At 40.9% G+C, this 21,243-nt stretch overlaps 4 protein-coding genes across 5 annotated transcripts in view; 3 read left to right on the forward strand and 1 right to left on the reverse strand.

Moving 5' to 3' along the window:
* Positions 1-1,604, reverse strand: part of LOC118406993 (homeobox protein cut-like 1) — an 8,569-nt gene extending 6,965 nt beyond the window's left edge. Inside the window, exons 1-2 of the mRNA XM_035807399.1 lie at positions 1,470-1,604; positions 562-745 (exon numbers count right to left, since the gene is read on the reverse strand). Coding sequence (XP_035663292.1) covers positions 562-745 — 184 coding nt within the window. The 5' untranslated portion in view covers positions 1,470-1,604. The remainder of the gene's footprint in view (positions 1-561; positions 746-1,469) is intronic.
* A 1,558-nt stretch (positions 1,605-3,162) lies between these two features.
* Positions 3,163-5,778, forward strand: LOC118406524 (oocyte zinc finger protein XlCOF6-like). Its single transcript, XM_035806586.1, has 2 exons — positions 3,163-4,936; positions 5,555-5,778. The coding sequence occupies exons 1-2, from the start codon at positions 3,163-3,165 to the stop codon at positions 5,776-5,778; spliced, it is 1,998 nt and encodes a 665-aa protein (XP_035662479.1).
* Positions 5,779-10,716: 4,938 nt separating this feature from the next.
* On the forward strand, positions 10,717-18,337 carry LOC118407235. The gene is made up of 5 exons (XM_035807686.1): positions 10,717-10,964; positions 12,094-12,330; positions 14,292-14,354; positions 14,639-14,695; positions 15,078-18,337. The coding sequence occupies exons 1-5, from the start codon at positions 10,919-10,921 to the stop codon at positions 17,525-17,527; spliced, it is 2,853 nt and encodes a 950-aa protein (XP_035663579.1). The 5' UTR covers positions 10,717-10,918; the 3' UTR covers positions 17,528-18,337.
* A 1,991-nt stretch (positions 18,338-20,328) lies between these two features.
* LOC118407211 overlaps positions 20,329-21,243 on the forward strand; it is a 3,654-nt gene continuing 2,739 nt past the window's right edge. For both annotated transcript variants that reach the window (XM_035807642.1, XM_035807643.1), the window contains exon 1: positions 20,329-21,015. In XM_035807642.1, the coding sequence (XP_035663535.1) occupies positions 20,407-21,015 (609 nt within the window). In that variant the 5' untranslated portion in view covers positions 20,329-20,406. The remainder of the gene's footprint in view (positions 21,016-21,243) is intronic.

Genomic DNA, 21,243 nt, shown 5'->3' on the forward strand with positions numbered 1-21,243 from the left:
TACACTTTAGCTTTACAGTGTTTTATGCTTGTCCTTCTTGTTGTACGAGCTGAGATTTTCTGTCCTAGAAGATAGATATTCAATAAAGAAACAAATTTCACACATACACACACGCACACACACACACACACACACACACACACACACACACACACACACACACACACAGTGCTGGTACATGTGTTCCTGCAAGGAATGCCTCCCAGACACATTCCCAAAGGGCCCAGCCAGTGGTCACTGGTAGCTATAGGGTTAGAGATTAGCAATTACTATGCCTGTCAATTAGCTGAGTGCCATATGATGGGGCTATGAATGGGGGGATCTGAGTAGCCTGACGTGATAGCCAGGCCAGGTAGACAGCCCAGGTAGACAGCCCAGCTCTTTCATCGAACCCTCAGCACTAACAAGGAAGAGAATGGGAGTTACACCACTACCAGTGGACTAGCCCCCCTGCTGTAGTGACTTGCACAAATGTGTGTGGCCCAAGGGCTCAAGAAATGGAGATGGGCGCCACCTTATGCACCTCTTACAGATGTACGGGCAACTTTAACTTTAACTTACAGTATTCCTGTTTGATGACTTCCAACAGCACATTGGTCAGGAGTTCCTTGTTGTTAGACTCGGGTCCACAGTGGATGTTCCTCCGACCAAGTTCAAGGACAACCTCCTCCAGGTGCAGTCTGGGTAGCACTGCCAAGGTCACATCTCTGGACAGACCACATGACCTTGACTCTGGTGTGGTCATCTAATTAGGTATCGAAGGTCAAAGTTGACAACACATGGAATGATTTCACAATAAGCCCTTTCACAGAGGTCAGAATACATGTGCGGCGACTTCTAGGTAATATGTCAAAGGGTAAGGCCCACAAAAAGCTAACAGTCTTTGTCTCGACAATTGTTTAGATTTGCAGAACAATGTCCAGATAGGTTTTGTTCTCAATTTCATGGCCTAAAATAAATACCCTTTGACATATTACCTAGAATTCCCGTTGCAAGGCAAAACTCAATTAAAAAGTAAATATGTCCCTGACTTGTGGACACTTTTGTATGTAGAGTTCCTGTCTTGTTAATGTCACACATGCTATGTCTATTACCACAGTGCGCAGGCAGATCAGTAATCATACGGAAAGTAGACGTAACTACATCGGGAAAGGTATTCAGTGAAGTATCGGGAACTGCCCGTTTTTCCCGCACTCCTTTCAGGTCTGCAGGCTTTCGATCGGCAATGAATCGGATGTGTCCGTTTCCCGAACACATTATGTGTAGTTTCCGTACGGTTCCTGCAACCCGAACAAAGACTAATATTACTCTAACACATAATTTATGCGTGGGTACGTATACTGGGGTATCACTTGGGGTGGCAGTGGGGCAAGGCGGCTGAAACCGGCCCTAACTGGCCTCATATCTGGATAAAAACTTAGCCGAACAAACAGTAATATAGTCCCACAAGTTAAAGCGTAAATACGTACCTTCGGAAAGACATGAAGACGTCACAAATCAAGGCAAATATCTGTGCAAAATCTTCATCTCCATTCACGCGTTTTTAAAGGTAAAAGTTGAAAGGTCAAAGGTTTAAATTTAGACTAGTCCACTCAAATCTAAGGGATGATTTCAAATTTATTATACCCATTTCCTTTTGAACATCACAAGCTTAAATCTTATCTGAAATCATACGAAAATAATGTACACTACTTTTTTGTTGACAAATATTAGCAAATCTACTTTCTATGACAGAAATAATGTCGAAAAATATAGGTTGACCTTTGACCTAGATTCTCGACCAGAGCACAATGCGGAAGTTCCGGTTGGACAAGTTGCGTGGTAATTTGTTTATCTGAAGGACAGATTCTAAAATTTTAAGACGTCTCTTGTTGCTGCTTCCAAGTCTATCTGTTAACCAGGTAAGTAGTTTAGATGGTTAGACTGTTTTCTAATACCTGGGTTTGGCTCGAACAAGAGTTTTAGGCACATGCATGGCAAAAATTATTGTACCAGCTGGTAAATAATTTTCTAAGATCATCATTGTATCCAGCTGCTAGCTAGCTTTGAGGGTCATTTGAGTCACCACGCACGCACGTCGCACACGTGTGTTATCTTATTATTGAAGATGAAAGCCCACAACTATGTAAAGACTAGAGGGGGTACATTACCCCCCTCCCGAAGGGTCTTGCAAAATATACCTTGGAAGGAGTTATCCTTGCGGCAAAGAATTGCCCTTCGTTATAATGGTATGAATGAGTACAACATTGATGAATTATTTGTTTGATAAGTTAACACATATGCTCCAATTCTGTACATCATTTTCTTTTTAGTTTTGTTGAAACAATTGGTTATAAAAGTGACCTGGTGTATTTTGCCAGCCAGTTACCCAATGTGTTGAGTAATGAGGCTGTTTAACGTGGTCGAGGCATCTCCTTGAGCAGAGGATCCCCGCTTTGCCTCCCTCCCGAAAGACTATTTCGTGGAAAGCTTCGTGAGGCTACAGCAATCCGGTCGTCCTTAACTTCCTAGATCGAGGGGTCAGGTGTACCAATGCGCCAGACGGCCGTAGCGTTTTATTGAGTCGTCTCTCGCTCTTGAAATCTAAAGTTATAACAAGGAAATAATATAGAGAATGCAACACGGTCGGTGTAAATTGTGTATCACCGTAGGTACCAGACCAACTGTAGGTAACTCAAAGACTTGATGGTGATCTGACCCGTGGGAGGGCTGGGACTATGGGGGGATGCAGAATACACAGAATACAATGTTTTTTTTTTCATTTATGTCATCTTCGCTGCATATCATACCCACCCAAGACATGTTTCCATCCGAAAAGTGCCAGAAGTTGAGAAAATGTAGTGTTACTAGTACATGTAATTACAAAGTCTTATCCGGCATTCAAATTATCATGATTAACAGCAACATATTCGGTGCACTCTAAGTGCGTTCAAATGATTCTACAGCTCATATGATAACTATAATTAGAGTAGAAGCCTGTGTAATAACCCAAGTTATCATCCGGTCCAAAACACCTGTATCAAACAGTATCACAGCCCAGGTATGATGTAATAACGTCGTAAAGACATGATTGTATACCATTGGTTTGCTTAGTTTGCAATCACTATTAAAGTAATGGTTTTGCTATTAAGTCATTATTGCTATTATTGTTCATACAGAAAAATGCAGAAAACGAGTGAACTGAAGATATGCGGCCTTTCTCAAGAGGTGACTCTAGCTGTGCTGCCCAGACTCTACATAGAAGAGCTGCTATCCGAACTCAACAGAAGAAACATCAAATCCAATAACACCAACAACAGGGAATATCTGGCCGACATCCTGAAAGATGCCATGGTTCTTGAGTACAGAGAATACGAAGAAGAAGAAAGAAGTCCAAGTCCAGAGGTTATCGATATCACGGACTCGAATAAGACTGACGATAACCCGCAACTGTCACAGGGAAGCCCGCCTTCTGACAACCTGCCAACAGATGAACCTACGTGTTCAGCAAACGGTAACGTCCCAGCCTCAAAGTCTGTGTTTAGAATTTCCGATTCAAACATTGCTCTCAGAGGAGAATACGAAACACCCTCCCTGAGCAATAATGATGACGAATCTGTCATTGAATGCGGTCAAGTGACGTTAGACGCAGAAGCACCAGAAAAGTACTTGGATGGACTATTCCCGCGATCAGAGGGGCGATCGACCGAACTCGAATCTAGATCTGTTGTTGACATTACAGAGCAACAAGGCGACACAGACTCTAGTTTATCGCTTGTTAGAACCCAAAGCTGGACTGAAGAAAGTGAGGTATATCCAGTAATGGTTTTTCAGAGTGTGCCCCAACAGCATGTGGCTTCAGACTATCAAGAAGGTCCTGCATCTACAGAAGAAAACACATCCGTCGGCCAAAATGGCTCCAGCGAGCGAGACCCAGATTGCGAAGTCGTTGTGAGCGAGTCGGAACACCAGAGGATACTGCAGGTGATATCTCAAGCGAAAGCTCAGGTTCAGAATCATCTGGCTGGAAAAGGGAGGATTCGAAAGAATCGAAAGAGTTTCATATGCACAGAGTGCGGTCGCGAAATGTACAGCAAGTTCAACTTGCTGAGACACCAGGAAAGGAAGAAACATACTGGCCACAGAATAGTGGTAAACCGTGTGGTGGAGAAGGTGAAGAGAAGTTTCGTGTGTGGGGTTTGCGGAATAAAGATTTCCACCAAGTCCAACCTGATGCGACACATGAAGAAAAAGAGGCACACAATTGGTCGAGCGGCAGAAGCGACGGCATACCCAGAAAACGAAATAGCGCAAGTGCAGGAGACTGGCATTCATCAGGTCCTTAACACAAGCAGGGACACCGTGAATTCAAAGAGGACGAAACGTTTTGCATGTGACGAATGCAGTTATCAGTCGTCTAAGATTAACGTCCTAAGACACAAAAAAAGAAAGCATTCAGGCCCAATGGCGACAACATCAACAACAGAAAGTCTGTCTCAAGAGGATACTCCTTCTGAAAGGTTGCCAGAAAAGGAAAGTCTGTTGTCAGAGGACAGCAATGCTCAGGCTGTAGACAATGTGGCTAGCAAAAGGAGCAAGGAAGTCTTCACGTGCATAGACTGTGGGTATCAAACATCACAAAAGGTCCATTTCATTCGACACAAGAAGAGGAAACCAAATTGCCAAACTATAACGCCAAAAAAGACACTAGTACCAGTACTAGAAAGACTAGAAAGCAATACAGTTGGAGAAGCCAATAGGTTGAAGATGAAGAAAGTTTTCACATGTGCGGAGTGTGGTTATCGAACGCCCTCAAAGCCCAACGTACAGCGACACATACAGAGAAGACATACAGGCCAAACACCAACAACGATAACAGTGACACTAGTGTCGCAAAATGAAAGACTGAGTAATGGAAAAGAAGTGATGCCACCTAAAGGAAAGAAAGTCTTCCAATGTGAGGTCTGCAGTATCCAATGTACGACCAAGTTCAACCTACAACGACACGAAAAGAAAAAACATGTTGGGGACAAGCCTTCTGAAAGTGGTTTCCAAATAGGCACTGATACAGACCAAAATGGCACTAAAACACACAATAGCAAAACACCCAACAAAACATACAAGAGCAAGAAACACAAGAATAAGACAGGCAACAGCAAGAAACGCGACACTGAAACACACAACAACGAAATGCACTACAACGAAACACACAATGGCAACGAAACATGCAACAACGAAATGCACTACAACGAAACACACAATGGCAACAAAACATGCAACAACAAAATGTACATTGACGAAATGCACAACAACGAAGCGCACAACAATGCTGACGAAAGTGTCATTACAAGCCAACCTACAAGTGACGCTGTAACCAATCTTTCAAGCATCGATACAAACGATCCTACTAATATCAACTCAGATGATCTTACAAGTATCGATACAAATTACCTCACAAGTGTCAATACAAATGAGGATCTTACAAGTGTCAATACGAATGATGATCTTACAAGTGTCAAAACAAAAAGCCTTCAAGGTGCAATGTATACGTGTGACCTTTGTGACTATACGTCAGCCTACAAGGTCACGATGAGGTACCACAAACAGATACACACCGGTGAGAGACCGTTTATGTGCGGAACATGCGGTTACCGGACGACTCGAAAGGCGCTGCTCGCCAAACACATGAGAATCCATACCGGCGAGAAACCGTTCGCGTGCGAGCAGTGCGACTACAGAGCCAATCAGAAAGCGCACCTCGACCGACACGTGAGATCAAAACACACAACACCACAATAGACTTTTTGCCGGACTCCTTTGCATGTTGGGAGGTGCAGGGCACTATGGGTAGTAGAGAGAAAATGTATCATTACCATGACAACGTAGTCTCCACCAGACAATTTTGCAAGCTGGAAGAATACATTCGAAAGAAGACTACTTTGGACTGTGAAAATCTGGTATATATGGACACTATCGACAGGTGGTCGCTATAGACAGGATTCTTTCATGCTTGTGTCAAAAAAAATTATCTAACGGACTACTGAAAAGTGGTCACATTGTCCAGGTGGCCCTTATGTAGAGGTGGTCTATTGAACAGTTTTGACTGAATATCATTGGCCAGGTAGACGTTATGCCGAGGTGGTCCCTGGTACAGGTTTGACTGTATGTCAATGGACAGGTGGTCTTTAATTATAAGTAGAGGTGGTCACTATTACAGGTTGGATTGTGGTGAAATAAGTAAAATAGAGTGCTTATTTTGTCAGAGGATTCGCTGGCTAGACAAGTGTACATTTGCAGACAAAAATATGTATTTCTGACATATCTATGAATAGACTGGCACTTTCAGCCAAACGGAAAAAAATACTATGAAGTAAAGTTTCTACAATTGTATATAGGCCCAAAGGCTATTTTTGTGGGGCAGATATATGTACATTTTGTATTTTCAGAAATGCTCAAAATTTACGTTTTCCAATGACAATGTAAAGACTTTCAAATAGTGGTTTGGAAGTGACTGCGACTGAAAAATCTTTTGTACCTTAAGTTTACAGGGTTCTCCCCAGAGGGTGGAATAAGGGACGCCCTCCACTATACTCTCAGCCAGCTCCACTATACTTTTTTTCTAATTTAGTGTGTTTCTTCCCTATTTTCTTTGTTAGTTTTGCTAACATTAATGACATTTTTGTGCCAAGTGGCATCACTTTTCCAGCCAGCATTGTCTGCAAGAACTTGTGAATGAGCAATGATCAAAACAATAGTCATTTTGCCACTTCACAACAAAGGAATCACACCAATATATTATACTTGTAGTATTTGACACCCTCTGTCATTGCAAAATGAACCCATTTTCATGAAAGCGCAGCGCGTTGGTGCGGGCTATTTTTGCCAGCCCCTCCTTTATACTAAAAAATTCTGGGGAGAACCCTGGTTTATAAATGTTGGAATTAGAACTAGCATGGGTACTATCCTCTGTTGTATCTGCTGGCTCAATGTTTTGCTTTGCCATGGTCAGTGAGCAAAATTGGTACCCAGCTTGTATTGTATTATAACAAGGAAAAGAGTAACAAAATTTTGAGATATTCAATTTTATGATACTTAAAGAAATATGTATATTTTACGTCATTCTGATTATTCATCATTGCCATTTATTAATTTGGTGTTGGCATGAATAAGAAAATGATGAAATCCAGGTAATGGTGTTGGTTGTGCCATGGTTGTTGAAAAATTGTATTTCATTGACTAATGTTGTTACTACAAGGTTATGTTGATAAGACTTTTGTAATAGAAGTAAATATCATTACATGAGTCAAATAAAGGTGTCAAAATGGTATGTGTATAACCAAAGTGAAGTTGTTTTTTTGCCATGGGGAGACGTTTTACAGTGGGTAAATGTTTTCATAGCCACTCGAAATATGTTAAGAGTTAGTTTAGAGTGCATTTTTGATAGGCCATGCTGATTTGATTATTATGGATGTCATTCTGTGAACCTCAAAACTGATGATAATGTACCCCCCCCCCTCTCCAGCACACACACACACACCACCAAAACCACCAAAAAAGTTGTCTTTAGTTACCTCCATGAAATGTCATGGAGGTTATATTTACCTCCATGAAATGTCATGGAGGTTATATTTTACCCTGCGTTTGTGTGTCTGTCTGTGTGTTTGTGTGTGTGTGTGTAAACAAAATAACTCAAGAACGGCTGGGTGGATTGGTTTCATACTTGGTGTGTTGGTAGTGTGTGATGAAAGCTGGAAATGATTAGATTTGGGGCCCCCTAGCGGCTTCCCTTGGTACTGCAGCGCAACTTCCGGTTTTGCTATCTCGGTGTTCTGAACAAGCTATGGCCACGATTTTTGAGTATTAGATAGCTCTTGTGCTCAGGAAGAAATGACATAAGTTTGAGCCCCCTAGCGTCTAGTTTTGGGATAGCAGGGGCATTTTTGTCAAAAACTTCTGAAGACGATAACTCAAGAAGGGAACAACGAATTTTCATGATTTTTGGTATCTTTGGTACCTTAGACAATGTTGTACAAGATAAGATACTAATTATGCAAAATAGGAGTACATTTGCATAATTAATGAGAATATTCTATCATAGCAGTTTTTCAATGTATCTCTTGTTCCAGACATGCTATGGTCCTGACATTTAGGTGGTAGATAGCTTTTAGTGCCATGACAAAGTGGGGCAAGTTTCAGCCCTCTAACATTTAATTGTAGAACTGCAGGGGCGTTTTTGTCAAGACACTCCAAAGAGGATAACTGCAGAAAGGAACGACGGATTGCCTGCATTTTAGGCATGCAGGTAGCTTTAATAGGCAAAGATTTTCATAATGATATACATGTTATGCAAATGAGGACTTAATTTGCATTATTAATGAGGAAATTGTATAATTCCATTGTTTTTAATAACTGGACTTCAATAAATGTAACACATGGTAATTATGATAGGTGGAATGTAAGCAGATACCAAATATGGTAATGAGGAACTTATTTGCATAATTTATGGGAAAATCGCAAAACCGCTTTATGATTAATAATGGGAATTTTATAATTGTGACATGTGTACGTCATTCAATGATGAACAACACCATGCATAAATTATGTTAATGTTTTAGTCAATTACATGAAATTTACAAAAGCTCTAAATTTTCATGGAGGTATGAGGTCGCCGAACTCTAGTTTACCCTGCGTTTGTGTGTGTGTGTGTGTGTGTGTGTGTGTGTGTAAACAAGATAACTCAAGAACGGTTGGGTGGATTGGTTTCATACTTGGTGTGTTGGTAGTGTGTGATGAAAGCTGGAAATGATTAGATTTTGGGCCCCCTAGCGGCTCCTCTTGGTACTGCAGCACAACTTCCGGTTTTACTATCTCTGTGTTCTGAACATGCTATGGACACGATTTTTGCGCGTTAGACAGCTCTTGTGCTCAGGAATAAGTGACATAAGTTTGGGCCCCCTAGCGGCTAGTTCTGGGATAGCAGGGGCATTTTTGTCAAAAACGTCTGAAGAGGATAACTCAAGAAGGGGACAATGTTGTACAGGATAAAATACAGATTATGCAAAATAGGAGTAAATTAACATAATTAATGAGGATATTCTATCCTATCAGTTTTTTCAATGTATCTCTTGTTCCAGACATGCTATGGTCTTCACATTTAGGTTATGGATAGCTTTCAGTGGCATGACAAAACTTCAGCCCCCTAACATTTAATTTTGGAACTGCAGGGGCGTTTTTGTCAAGACATTCCAAAGAGGATAACTGCAGAAAGGATTGAGGGATTGGCATCATATTAGGCATGCAGGTACCTTGGGCAAAGATGTTCATAATGATATGCATGTTATGCAAATGAGGACTTAATTTGCATAATTAATGAGGAAATTGTATAATTTGATTGTTTTCAATATATGGGCTTCAATAAATGTAACACATGTTAATTGTGATGGGTGGATTATAAGCAGATACCAAATATGGTAATAATGAACTTATTTGCATAATTTATGTAAAAAAATTGCTAAACCGCTTAATAATTAATGATGGGAATTTTATTATTGTGACATGTGTACGTTTGTTTGTTTGTTTGAACCTTTATTTATTCATGAAAAGCTCAAATCGGCCAGCAGGCCGCTTTTCATTGAGGTCATGAGGGAGGTCAGGGTCATATAAAATATAATACAGATACAGATTACATTGAGTACTATTAGATTCATCAACCTATATCACTACACATTAGTCAATAGTGAACAATACCATGCATAAATTATGTTAATGTGTCAGTCAATTGCATGATATTTACAAAAGCTCTAAATATTCATGGAGGTATGAGGTCGCCGAACTCTAGTTTGTTGCGAAATTCAAGTGGTCAAATTGAATTAACAAGCAAAGTATTGTTCCAAAAAGTCCAAATTCAACTCTGACACTAATTGAACCCAGTTGATGTCATGATTTGTTGAAAATACAGGCAACCCATAGATATTGAAAATCTATGACAGCTAGCTATAAAAAAGATATAAAGTCCTGTATTCGGTGTGTTCTCAAAACCAATCACCCCAAAATAAAGGGTCACCATATGCATGCGTTAGGGCACAAGACCATTCAAGAAATCAGTGGACAGCCAACCGGCCACCCCTATGGCAATGCATACTTTTCTTCATATACGTCATAAATCACTTACAGAAGGATATCAAAATACACCTCAGAAAAAAGAAGCTCAACTCTCAAAAAATTCATCCATAAACGAACCATAATCTTTACCACTGAAAAAGCAACTACTATCAAAGTGTATATGGGTGTTGTTTATCTAAACATAAGAGGACTGTGTTGTTTAAAAAAAAAAACAAGTCCTGTGTCCTTCATAAGGACTTTATGCTTTTTCAAAACCAGTCACCCCAAAAATAAAGGGTCACTAAACAGACGATAGGACACGTGGCCCAAATATGTGGACAGACAACTCCAAAGAAACATTGCTCAACCACCCATCTTTTTTTTTTACAGGGCCCCATATCTGACTTCATGTTATCCTAGTGTTTTGACATGTTAGCTTAGATTTCGCAAAGAAGGGAAAATTTGACTGAAATATCATTTAAAGTATTGGGAAATCTTAAGCGAGATTGTACGTTATTATCACACAATAGAATTGAAACGGCCCAGATGGCCATACATGTTAGGCTAAAGTGATTTATGGGGCCTTGGTTGAGCAGACATTATCGTTCAATGCAGGTTAGGGTCGCATGACCTTTTATAGGCGTGTAGCTGTGTCTAACAGCAATGTCTGTGGCAGACTTTGAGCTGTTTTTGCATTGATTGTACAACGACATTGTAGTTTTCTCGTCTTAGTTGTTTCAACGGTAGGCTTTAGATCAGTTTAGAGCAGGGTTGCGAGTTAGGTTTAGTTGTTTTTATCGAGTCTTGAAGGTTCAAAGGCCTTCGAAATATCACCAACATGCCTAGTCAAGTACCCCGAGGGAGGAATTATTCTACCAAAGATGGTAAGTGCTTTCATTGTAACCGTCCCACCCTCTTTATACATGTATACAATAGAGCAACTGCTGAACGTCTAAAGTTTTTGCTAATAGCTCAATAAATTTCATACATATCTTTATGTAACGTTCTTTTCTTTTACGTTTTGTGTCTTTCGTTGTGTTTTGAACCATAATGATAAATTCTGTACTATATTTCGATTAGGAAATCAAAGGTCACAAAAATCCAATTTTGGTCGCTGAAAGATCGCTCAGCAATCTCCGTCTATTTTTCTTCAGCAGAAAAACAGACTCATATACTTTTACTAAAACGTTATATATGATCACAAAAACGCTTGTTGTTACTAGTGTCCTGGTATTCGGACATTGTAACGTCACTGAACTGACTATTAGGTGAAGTTAGGACAAGGATAGAGACAAGGACACAATAAATGGCGGAAAGAAACCTCGCCTACAATATTCACTCGTCTAGAATGGGTTGAATTTATTAAAGCCTGCAAAGTTATAAACATTATTTGGTGTACATGAATATTCGAATGTCACATTAATGTAAATGATAGTTTTATTCGGATTCTGTAACTACTTTTATTTATATATGTACTTCGTTTTCGAATTCTATATATATACGTAGTTCTAATCACACAAAAATAGAGTACTTCAGTGCTCGAAATACTTTTTTTCAGCCAGGTTGTCCAAGTGGCAACCTGAGTCAAAAGCCAGGTTGCGCCATCAACATTTCAGGTTGCCCCACTTTCAAGTTGTTACTTTCTTCAAATCAGCTACTTATCCATAATCTTTTCTTCCAGTTATATGTAACTATGTAACATGTTTTATGTTATCCAAAAATAAATACAAAGGCTTATGGACGTAGGTGGGGGAAAAGCAGTGTTCCAACTGCAAAATTTCAGGTTGCGCAGTGTGCAACCTGGGTTTAAAATCAAGTTGCGCGAGGCAAAATGGGGTTGCATTTTCAAGTGGGCAAGTGGGTATTTCGAGCCCTGTACTTAGAGTACTAGATTTTTTTTTATGCGCATGGTATAATGACAAATTGAATGCATTTCACTCTCTTCTAGAGTTCAGAACTCTCTTACGTCAGCACTAGCTAATATATTCTTTTATTTTTCGGTGTTTCTTGTAGATTTAGACCGTGCATTTGACATTGTGGAGTCTGAGGTCCAAACGTCCTGGAAGATCCTAGCCATGGAACTTGGTCAGACGTTAGACGAGATCCTGGTGTTTGAGAGACAGAGTTGGAAGGTGCCTGACCAGTGTAGGAAGAGTCTGGACTGGTGGAGACTCATGGCGGGTCCTAAAGGTGCCACGGTACCTAACCTGGTCCGGGCGCTGAGGAACTGTAGATTGGACTGGGTGGCTGGTAAGAAGTGTTTCATCTTTTGACATAGGGCCACAGCTAGTAAATTCTATGGATGACATCCTAAAGAGAGTGCGCGCGCGGATGTCATCCATAAAATTTACTTGCTGTGGCCTAACTCTTATGGTTCCAAATCAGTGTTGATGCTTTGGCTAGATGTTTGATAATATAGTCAATTTAATCTAAGAACAAAAAATGGGGCTTTACTAATCACCTTAAAAGCATAATTGAAGCACTTGTTCCTTGAATCTCATATGAATGTTTTAGTATATGCCTTTGTTTGAAAAATGTGATATTGCTTTGTATGAATACCTTCTTCAAATTGTGTTTTGTAATGTATGAATTGATAGTAACTTTTATGAAAGCTATGCGGTCAACATATATAGAAATTCCTATTGAAAATAAAGCTAGTAAAACAGTTGCTGATAAAATCATACTGAGTGTAGTTGCACCTATAAGTCTTAGAATACGATTTACAGATGTATTCCATGATTCAAACATACGCTATCTAATGTATGGCGTATGTAAAACCTTAGGCTAGCCTTTGCTGCACATTTGGGACTTTCGTACGACTTTGAGTCCGACAGCTCCCTACCCTAGGAATCCAGACAGTACGGGTAGCTAGCGAGATTTCTTCGCGAGTTTTGTTCGGGGAGCCATGGCAGCCTGCCCGCCGTACTCACATTAGCGCTCCGGGGAGTTTCAGCCCGAAGGAGTAGGACCTAATCGGGCTTAAACTCCCCGGGGCGCTAATAGGAGCTCGGCGGGCATGACTGTCTTGGGCTACCGATAAACTGTCCAAGCTGCCCGACCCCGGATGGCTCCCAGGGTAACAGCTCCCCGAAGAAGGTCGGCAATAGGCCAGCAGCCTGAAATTCTTCGTATTCTAGCTCAAGTCTGCTCTTCTGATCACATCTCAGACGAATATGACTTAAATTTGATCAGTACTAATAATAACAACCACAGACATTACATAACTTTATTGCACAACAATTGTACGAGGTACAAAGTATGGCATCTACGTAACTACAGTGCTATAACTTAGCTTAAGGCTTATCTAACTAATACAGGAGTTGTATTATGGGATAAGTTTCTTACAATCATTGGAGGCTTTTACAATCATTTGGGGAATTTCTAATGTCAAAACCTTCTTTGATATATTTTCCTATATCTGCCATGCAGGGATTGTCACATGTCATTATGTATCTGAATTTGCACTTCAGGTTCATTTGGATAAATCCTTGTGTACAAAATGACAGCCTTCTGTATAGAGAATTGCGTACCACAGATGGGCTAATGCTTATGACTGTAACTCCCAACCATGATCTGGAGAAGATAAGGTTTGGTTGGCTAAATCTTGAGAGGGTTGAGAAGGGGATCCTAGAAGAAAAGAAACTGGTAGTTGCAGACACGTTCACTAGGCCTTGTCTGGTTTGTCGGTTAAACGTTTACTTGAGGTCACATTCCTACTCAGATGTCCTGAGGCAAAATAGTTATTAAGGCCCACCCCATCGCTTTTAACAAGGGAAAGGGTCAAAGGTCACCAGAATTGGAGGCGGACATGTTTAGCTACCGTCAAAAACGGGTTGAAAGTTTAAGTTGTATTTAATTGGACTTAATTTCGCCTTCAACTTTTTTTTATATTCTGTTTAGAACTAGACATGCTATTGTTATAATGAAAAAAAATCAGACATTGAGTCAAGAAAATGTGGTTGATAATACGGTAAAACGAATTCCAATTTAAGTGGAATGGTGTGGCGTAATTGTATTTGGCCAAGAACGCAAAGACAAAATAGAGGGTAAAACCTCAATTCAAGTCTACTTTCTTCGTGATACCTTTTGTAGCTTGATAAAACATTGCCAAAACATGGGTTCCTCTGGTAGAGGAATAATTTCTACGTTCTTCACAACTGTCTTTAATCTTCATGTACGCTTAACAAATTTATTTCTTAATTTCTTAACAGACAAAATAGAGGGCAAGTCTCCAATAAGAGTACCTGAAAAGGAGACGATAACGTTGGAACCAGGTGAGTTAAATTAAAGATATCCTTTACGCCACTCTTTGTGATAAAATGCTGTCAAACCATGTACCACGTCAAAAAAGTCTAGTCTGTTATTTCGACCTGCTTTCCACTACTTCTAGACAAATGAAAACATTTTTGAATCAATAGTATGTGACAGATTTTAGGCTGAATTTGCATTTTTAATGGAAGAAAAGAAAGCTAAATTCAACAATAGAAAGTCGTCATTGTAAACAGTTTCAAGTCGTCTTAACTTTTAAGTCTACTTGTGTGTTTTTTTTTGCACGCAGAAAGAATAACTTCTGTGACAGAAGAGAGTCATTCGCAACCGATTCAACCTACAAAAGGTTTGTAGTAATCAATACTGGTGTAGCTATTATAACTTTTGCTATAAAATACGTAATGTAATCAAGTATTGTTTGAATGTTTATTGGTTGTTTGGATGGTTGGTCGATGGTTGTTTTTATGTATGATAATTGTTCGTTTGTTTGTTTGGTTGTTTGTTTAGTTGTTTGGTTATTTGGGAGGTTGGTTGGTTTATAGTTCGTTAGTCGGTTGGTCGGTCAGTTGGCTAATTATATGGTTGGTTGGAATTAGTTAGTTTGATGGTTGATTGCTTGACAGGAAGTTGGGTAGTAAAGAATGGTAACTCATTCTAATGGTCAAAATAGTACTTTCCTGTAACTTAAATAATTGAGTATCTAACTGTCTATTTCTTTCTTTTATCAGCAAACCTAGATGGTGTACGGTACCTCAAAGAAGCACCGAAACCCAAGCTGGCAATTTCCATACCGACACATGATACTAGTCCACGCCCAGTTCAGAAGTTCGAACAGCAGGGCGACGAACATTCTACTACCTTCATCATAGTGAAAAAGAAGTCCAAAATACGTAAGGAGAAAAAACGTTCAAAATCAGAACCAAGGAAGTCGAGGGTTACAATTTCTACTTCTGGCGAAACAAGCCCCTTTGAACAGCACTCACAAGTGACAACTCACTTCACCCCATTGCAACGGTCAGAAACCATCCATTCAAGCGCCCCCATGCGTAGTTACACCAACACTGCACCCCAGAAAATGTTTTCGGGCCAACTGCAAACAAGACCCAGCAAAAAGTCCCCAGAAACGTCTACACGCAGAACACAATCCCGAAGGTCAGAAACCTACAGTTCAAGCGCCCCCACGCGTGACTACAGCAGTACTGCACCTCAAAATAATGTTATTCCTAACCAAGAGACATCAAGACCTAGAGAGGAACCTCCACGAGTGACCAAAGCCTACACGCCATTACAGCGGTCAGAAACTATTCATTCGAGCGCCCCCTCGCGTAGCAACACCAGTACTGCACCTCCACAGCTACCCATTGCTCCACCGAGAACAAAACAAACCAGACACAGCCGGTTTCTTGAACACAGAGGAAGACCTCGTGAGCGTAAGGTCGACGGTATCAAAAACTACAAACGGATTTCCACACAACCCAGGAGGAAACCAGTGGAAGAAATCACCGACTGGACCAAGGTAACAGTCCATCCACCAGAGAAGAAGAACCAACGAAGGAAAGAGATACCAAGAAGCCAGAGTTCCATCGTCCGTATTGTGCCTAGTACTCCTCTTAGTACAGAGGAAGGCGACTTTTTATATTGGGAGAGACCATCGCACGAAAGAGGTCCAGTCATTCCTGTATTACTCAAACCCCAAAGCAGTTACCAAGACGACAGCTCTGTAGAGCAAAAGGAAGAGATTTCCGAGATACACAGAAGCCCAAAGAGCATTCAACAAAATGGCGGCGCGGAAGCTACAACAACGAAGCAAACAAAAGCAAGGGAGACAACCCCACCTGTCCCACCGAGACGCAAACGAAGAAAGTCGAACCGTCGAGCGTCCCCGATGTATCTCAACAACGAGTACGATTCAAGCGACGAATATACCCGAAGACCCGACGAGTACACCCGACGTCGTTCATACCGAGGCATCGTGTTAGATCGGGAGACAGACCGTGTCGACGAAGACCCGTTGCAAGTCAGAACGTCTACAAGAATGAGAAGAGCACGGAGCCTACCAGAGGTATCAGTTGCCCGCGATGTTGAAGAGGAGAACAGACAAAACTTGAACACAGAAGCGGTACAGGAGTCGCACCGGTACGATAACCTCCTATTGGTCGGCGGCACTCGTCGAATGCTCGGGCAGCAACGCCGAACCCAGCCGGAAATGTACGAAGATCAGACGATTGACAACAAACTGAACGTGAATCAAGAACAACTACGGGAAGAAAGATTCGCAGAATCACGCCATTCTGATGGAGATATCATCCAAGAAACGAGAGACGAATATTCTTCAAGTCCTCTCCAACTTCACTACGCCGACATCTTGAAAGAGGAGTTGATCATATACTACCCGCTCGACGAATTCGAAACTGATTCTAACTACTCGGCGAGTTTAAACGGCGAGACTGCATGGGCTACTGAGGATACAGCTTTCGTGGCTCCATCCGAGGAACCAGTATTTCATACCGCCGATATTCTGAGGGAAGAAATGGTCGTATACGTGCCAGAGGAAGAGCTTGTAGAAAATGAGGAAGTTCAGAGAAGTCCAAATTCGCGATATGACAATGGAATTCCACATATAAATGCTGGACATGTATTTGAAGAGTATATTCATAATCACACCAGATCAGAAGAATCTCTTGATCGGTTAACTGGATCGTACGTATCTTCTGTAAACGTTGGAAATGAGTCGGAACCGCGTGCAAGTCACAGAGGACCGTTAGAAACAGATTACGTCAAAATGTCACGGAAAAACTCGCGAGAATCAGCGAGTGACGAGACCCAGAATGCAGCAGGCACTCACGTCGGCCTTTTCACTGATTATGTCAAAATGTCTCGGAAAAACTCGCGAGAATCAATGAATGACGAGACCCAAGATGCAGCAGGTACTCAAGTCGGCTTTTTCACCCGAGTTCCAAGAAAGGATCGAGAGGGCGGCAACGCTGAATCGGACGACGTTTTTGAAGAGGCCAGGTTTAGGCGACTGGGTTTGCAGAAGAAGGCTGCAAGTGTTAATCGCGAAGATAGCTTGAGGAAGAAGACGGTGTCGTTTTCTGAACAGCCCATAGTCATCCCGTCAGATGACAACCAAGAGAGTGAAGTAGCGGAGTACTATGTTGACGCAATGCTGTGGTAAATAACAGCAACAAAATGAAACAACAAACAACAACAGCAGCCAGTACCATGCAAGCATGGGGATAAAAAAATGGGACACTGACCGCACATATCATAAAAACATTGATTTGCCCATTATATGCATTGTAAGTCCATATGTCAATGAAGATTAGACAGCAAGGCTGTGGCATCGTTTTCGTAATGGCCTAAAAATCAGAAGTGCTGGATTTGAATTCTGATATACTTAGATAAACCCTCCTCGGCTAAACAAATGGATCATGATCTATAAATAGTAAAGTAAATTAAAGTAATACACAGAATATGATAATGTGCAATAAAGACAATCAAATAACTAACGGTCTGAATTGATAAAAGGTAATAAAAGTAATGCATGGTGCATATTAACAATGCAATAAGGAGAAATAATGGTATAAATTTATGTAATAATGAACAACATATATTATGTAGTTATTTCACTTGGTGTAGGTAATTCATCAGTATATTTACACTTCAGTACAGAGATTGTCAAGTTCTTAAAGGAGGAGCAATATTATTGTACATAGTAACACATACAAATTTTCAAATACTTCTAGCCCATCATTTAGTGATACAGATCCGGATCTTTAACTAACTTACTGATGAAATGCGTAACTTTGTAACTTTTGAATGCTTACACATCAAGTCGAGATGAAAAAAAGGGCTATATCATCGGACTGCATGGATTTGTGCTATCGGGCGCAAATATTCTGGTATGTTTATGGACAAGTAATGTAACCACATAATTACACTACACGATCAAACGCCTACAAAATGTCGTAAGGTCATGTTTATTCGCTTAGGCCACAGCAAGTAAATTTTATGGATGACATCAGCGCGCGCATTAATTTTCGCCTGATTTCAGAAAACAAAACAAGATTTTTTTTCTTCTGCAGGGATGGTCAACATGACGATAAAGTACCAAAATAAGCAAATACATTGTGTTGTAGCCTAATAATTGTACTTGTAGAAGTGACACTCGCGAGGTACCCAGGACTGTAGTTGTAGAAATGAAACTTATTGGATAGTTGTAAAAGTGACACCATTATGGAAGCTATGTGTGTGGTTACCAACTCTGGAATGAATGCCTTGTTGGCTCTGATACCATGTTTTGTCCCTTTAATTCTATGATCACAACTTTATGGTGCCTATTTTTCAAAATGTAGCCATCTTGTTTTTTTTCACCCATCTTGTTTTTTTTCGCCCTATCGCACTATTTTTGCAGTCTGCAGAGGATGTCATCCATAAAATTTACTTGCTGTGGCCTTATACGGATGTAGTGCTTTAATTCATCTCTGTAAAAGAACGCCGTACTGTAAATCGTACAAAGCAGCTGCAAAATGAGTAGAAGGAAATAAAACCATTGGAAAACGTATGCTAACGTTAATGTTGTACGAAGCCATAGAAAAAGATGTGAAAGAACAAAGATGAAGAATTTATTGTTTGGTACACCATGCCCTCCTTGAGTGTTAACCCTATCCAGACCGGGCTTTTTGGGGATACCTGGGACCGGGGGGGGGGGGGGGGCTCTTTTGACCCCCCCTTCGTAATTTCAAAACGGCTTAAGTTACGATCACCAAATTTGGAGGGGATGATGTACTACTCAAGTTTCATATATTCTGTAAGTTTTGTATCGTTATGAAGTAATATGACGTAATTATGACGTCATAATGTCATATTTTAGGCTAAAATCGTCTACATATGAAATTTCCGCTATACTTAAAGGAATTCAAGAAAACGATGACTATTAAGGTTATCGTATTGGTGTCTAAGTCTGCCAAAACTTTTGTTGCCAATGACGACGACACTGACGCCAATATGACGTAGATAGGGTTAAGGCATTTGTTTAACCTTCATGATCATTAGATTTCATAATGAAGAAAAATTTCTTTTTTTTCGCACACTGGTAGTTGTGGGATTCCCGACGATGTCATCCATATAATAGAATTATCATGGCATTATTGAAGTATGTAGAATATGCGTTGTGGCTATGTAAGTTCTATTAAAACAGTTTCATTGCTAGCACAATGATCTAAAAATGACAAAAAAACAACATACAGTAATCCTATAGGCTTTGCCTATGGGTTATTCAGAACTGTCCAAATACTGTAAGAGCGATCAAACATCAAAGTCTATGCAGGTCATATAGGTAAACATTGTAAAATTACGAAGAAAATTCCTTCATAGACCTTCAAACTAATGTTATGGAAACATATCACATGATTGTGAGGAGACAAAAAAGTCAATACATACTGTAAATGCAGAATCGTTCGCGATAGTTTTAAGTTCGCGGTTTTTTGCGGTGGCCACTTCACCGCGAACTTAAAACCACCGCGAACATTTATCCACTGTATTATGTGGCTACAGCCTAAGGCGCTACCGCGAACTACATTTTCCCGCTACCGCAAAATTAACTTCCTGCGAAAACAAATGCATTTACAGTGTATGCACCAGGTCCAGGTAATATAAACATTGACAGTCAGCTAACCATGCACAGAGATCCCGGATATGTTAAAAAGAACAACACGTCAGTTGTCTGAGGGGCCGATCACTAGTTCATCCAAAAGAAGAAGTGTTACAGCTGCACTACATTATACAACAGCAATTGCATTCCATAGATTCTCAAGCTTTTAACGAGTTAAGATATTGCGTTTGTGCCAGTTTGCACCTGTAGACTATGAAGTAAGCGATGTTTGTATAGTCTTGATATGTGTATAGCGGTTGGTCCCGTTCATACAGGGTATAAACACGTACGCACCATATACATTTAGTCATAACCACCTGACTATTCCCTTAGACGGGTACCTGACTATCTCTCCAAAACATTTTTGAAGTCAAAGAAGACGAACGAATCTGCCTCAAAAAATGAGGAGCGTTGTAGCTTTTGCAGCGGTTGTGCTGTTGGTACAATTTCTGGTACCGACCTCTGCTTTGTTTTTCCGTCATCGCCGTGAGCTCCCTGACCGCTTCGGCAAGATATTCCAGCGGGTGAAGAAAGATATCCACCGCCCCGTGGAGAAGAAGAGTCTCGCTGACCCCTTCGAGGAATTTCTGACGCCGAAAAGAAGGAGCTTCCGCAGCCTGTTCGACACGCGCGTGAAGAGAGATCTCCACCCGACCACGAATAATCTTCCCTCCGACCCCTTCGCCGAATTTGTCAAGCGGAAGGAAAGAAGCTTGGGTGGCTTGTTTGACGGCTTGTTCGACGTTACCGATTTCATTAACAAGGTTGTGGAGGAAGAGAAAGAGATGCTGGAGGCGGAGCAGGAAATGATGGAGAACGGAGACTTTGAAGTAGTCGAGAACACTTCTCGCGAGGAAGACGTCGGCAGTGGCGAGAAGGTCATCGTACACGAAGAGGTACTCCAAGACAAGAAAACCGGCATGTCCGTCGTAATAGATGAAATCAGTATGGATGGGGAGGAATATGGAGACCTATTCTCGTCCGAAGAGTCGTCTGACTGCGACGAAAAGGTAAAAATATTTCTATTACCCCCCTCACATTAGGCGCGATTCGATCGGACGACAAGTCTGCGAGCTCTAATCTACGAGGAGGCATGACCCTGATGCCGACGAATAACTGGCAGAGTTCCCCCTTCCCGACAGAGTCATGCTTCGACGAGCAGCATTTCTGGCGGGGGAGTGGTTAGCTGTCATCCTGTTTACAGAATTGATGGGTTGTGCTAGGGCTACACCTAGTAA

This window comes from Branchiostoma floridae, chromosome 19, assembly GCF_000003815.2.
Source record: "Branchiostoma floridae strain S238N-H82 chromosome 19, Bfl_VNyyK, whole genome shotgun sequence".
Classification (NCBI taxonomy): domain Eukaryota; kingdom Metazoa; phylum Chordata; class Leptocardii; order Amphioxiformes; family Branchiostomatidae; genus Branchiostoma; species Branchiostoma floridae.

Bases quoted from the DNA above. Each gene is read 5' to 3' on its own strand.
- LOC118406524 (XM_035806586.1), top strand. From the start codon at position 3,163: ATGCAGAAAACGAGTGAACTGAAGATATGCGGCCTTTCTCAAGAGGTG. The intron at 4,937-5,554 runs GTGAGGTCTGCA...ACTATACGTCAG, and splicing joins AGGAAAGAAAGTCTTCCAAT to CCTACAAGGTCACGATGAGG.
- LOC118407235 (XM_035807686.1), top strand. From the start codon at position 10,919: ATGCCTAGTCAAGTACCCCGAGGGAGGAATTATTCTACCAAAGATG. The intron at 10,965-12,093 runs GTAAGTGCTTTC...TGTTTCTTGTAG, and splicing joins GAATTATTCTACCAAAGATG to ATTTAGACCGTGCATTTGAC. The intron at 14,355-14,638 runs GTGAGTTAAATT...TTTTGCACGCAG, and splicing joins GACGATAACGTTGGAACCAG to AAAGAATAACTTCTGTGACA.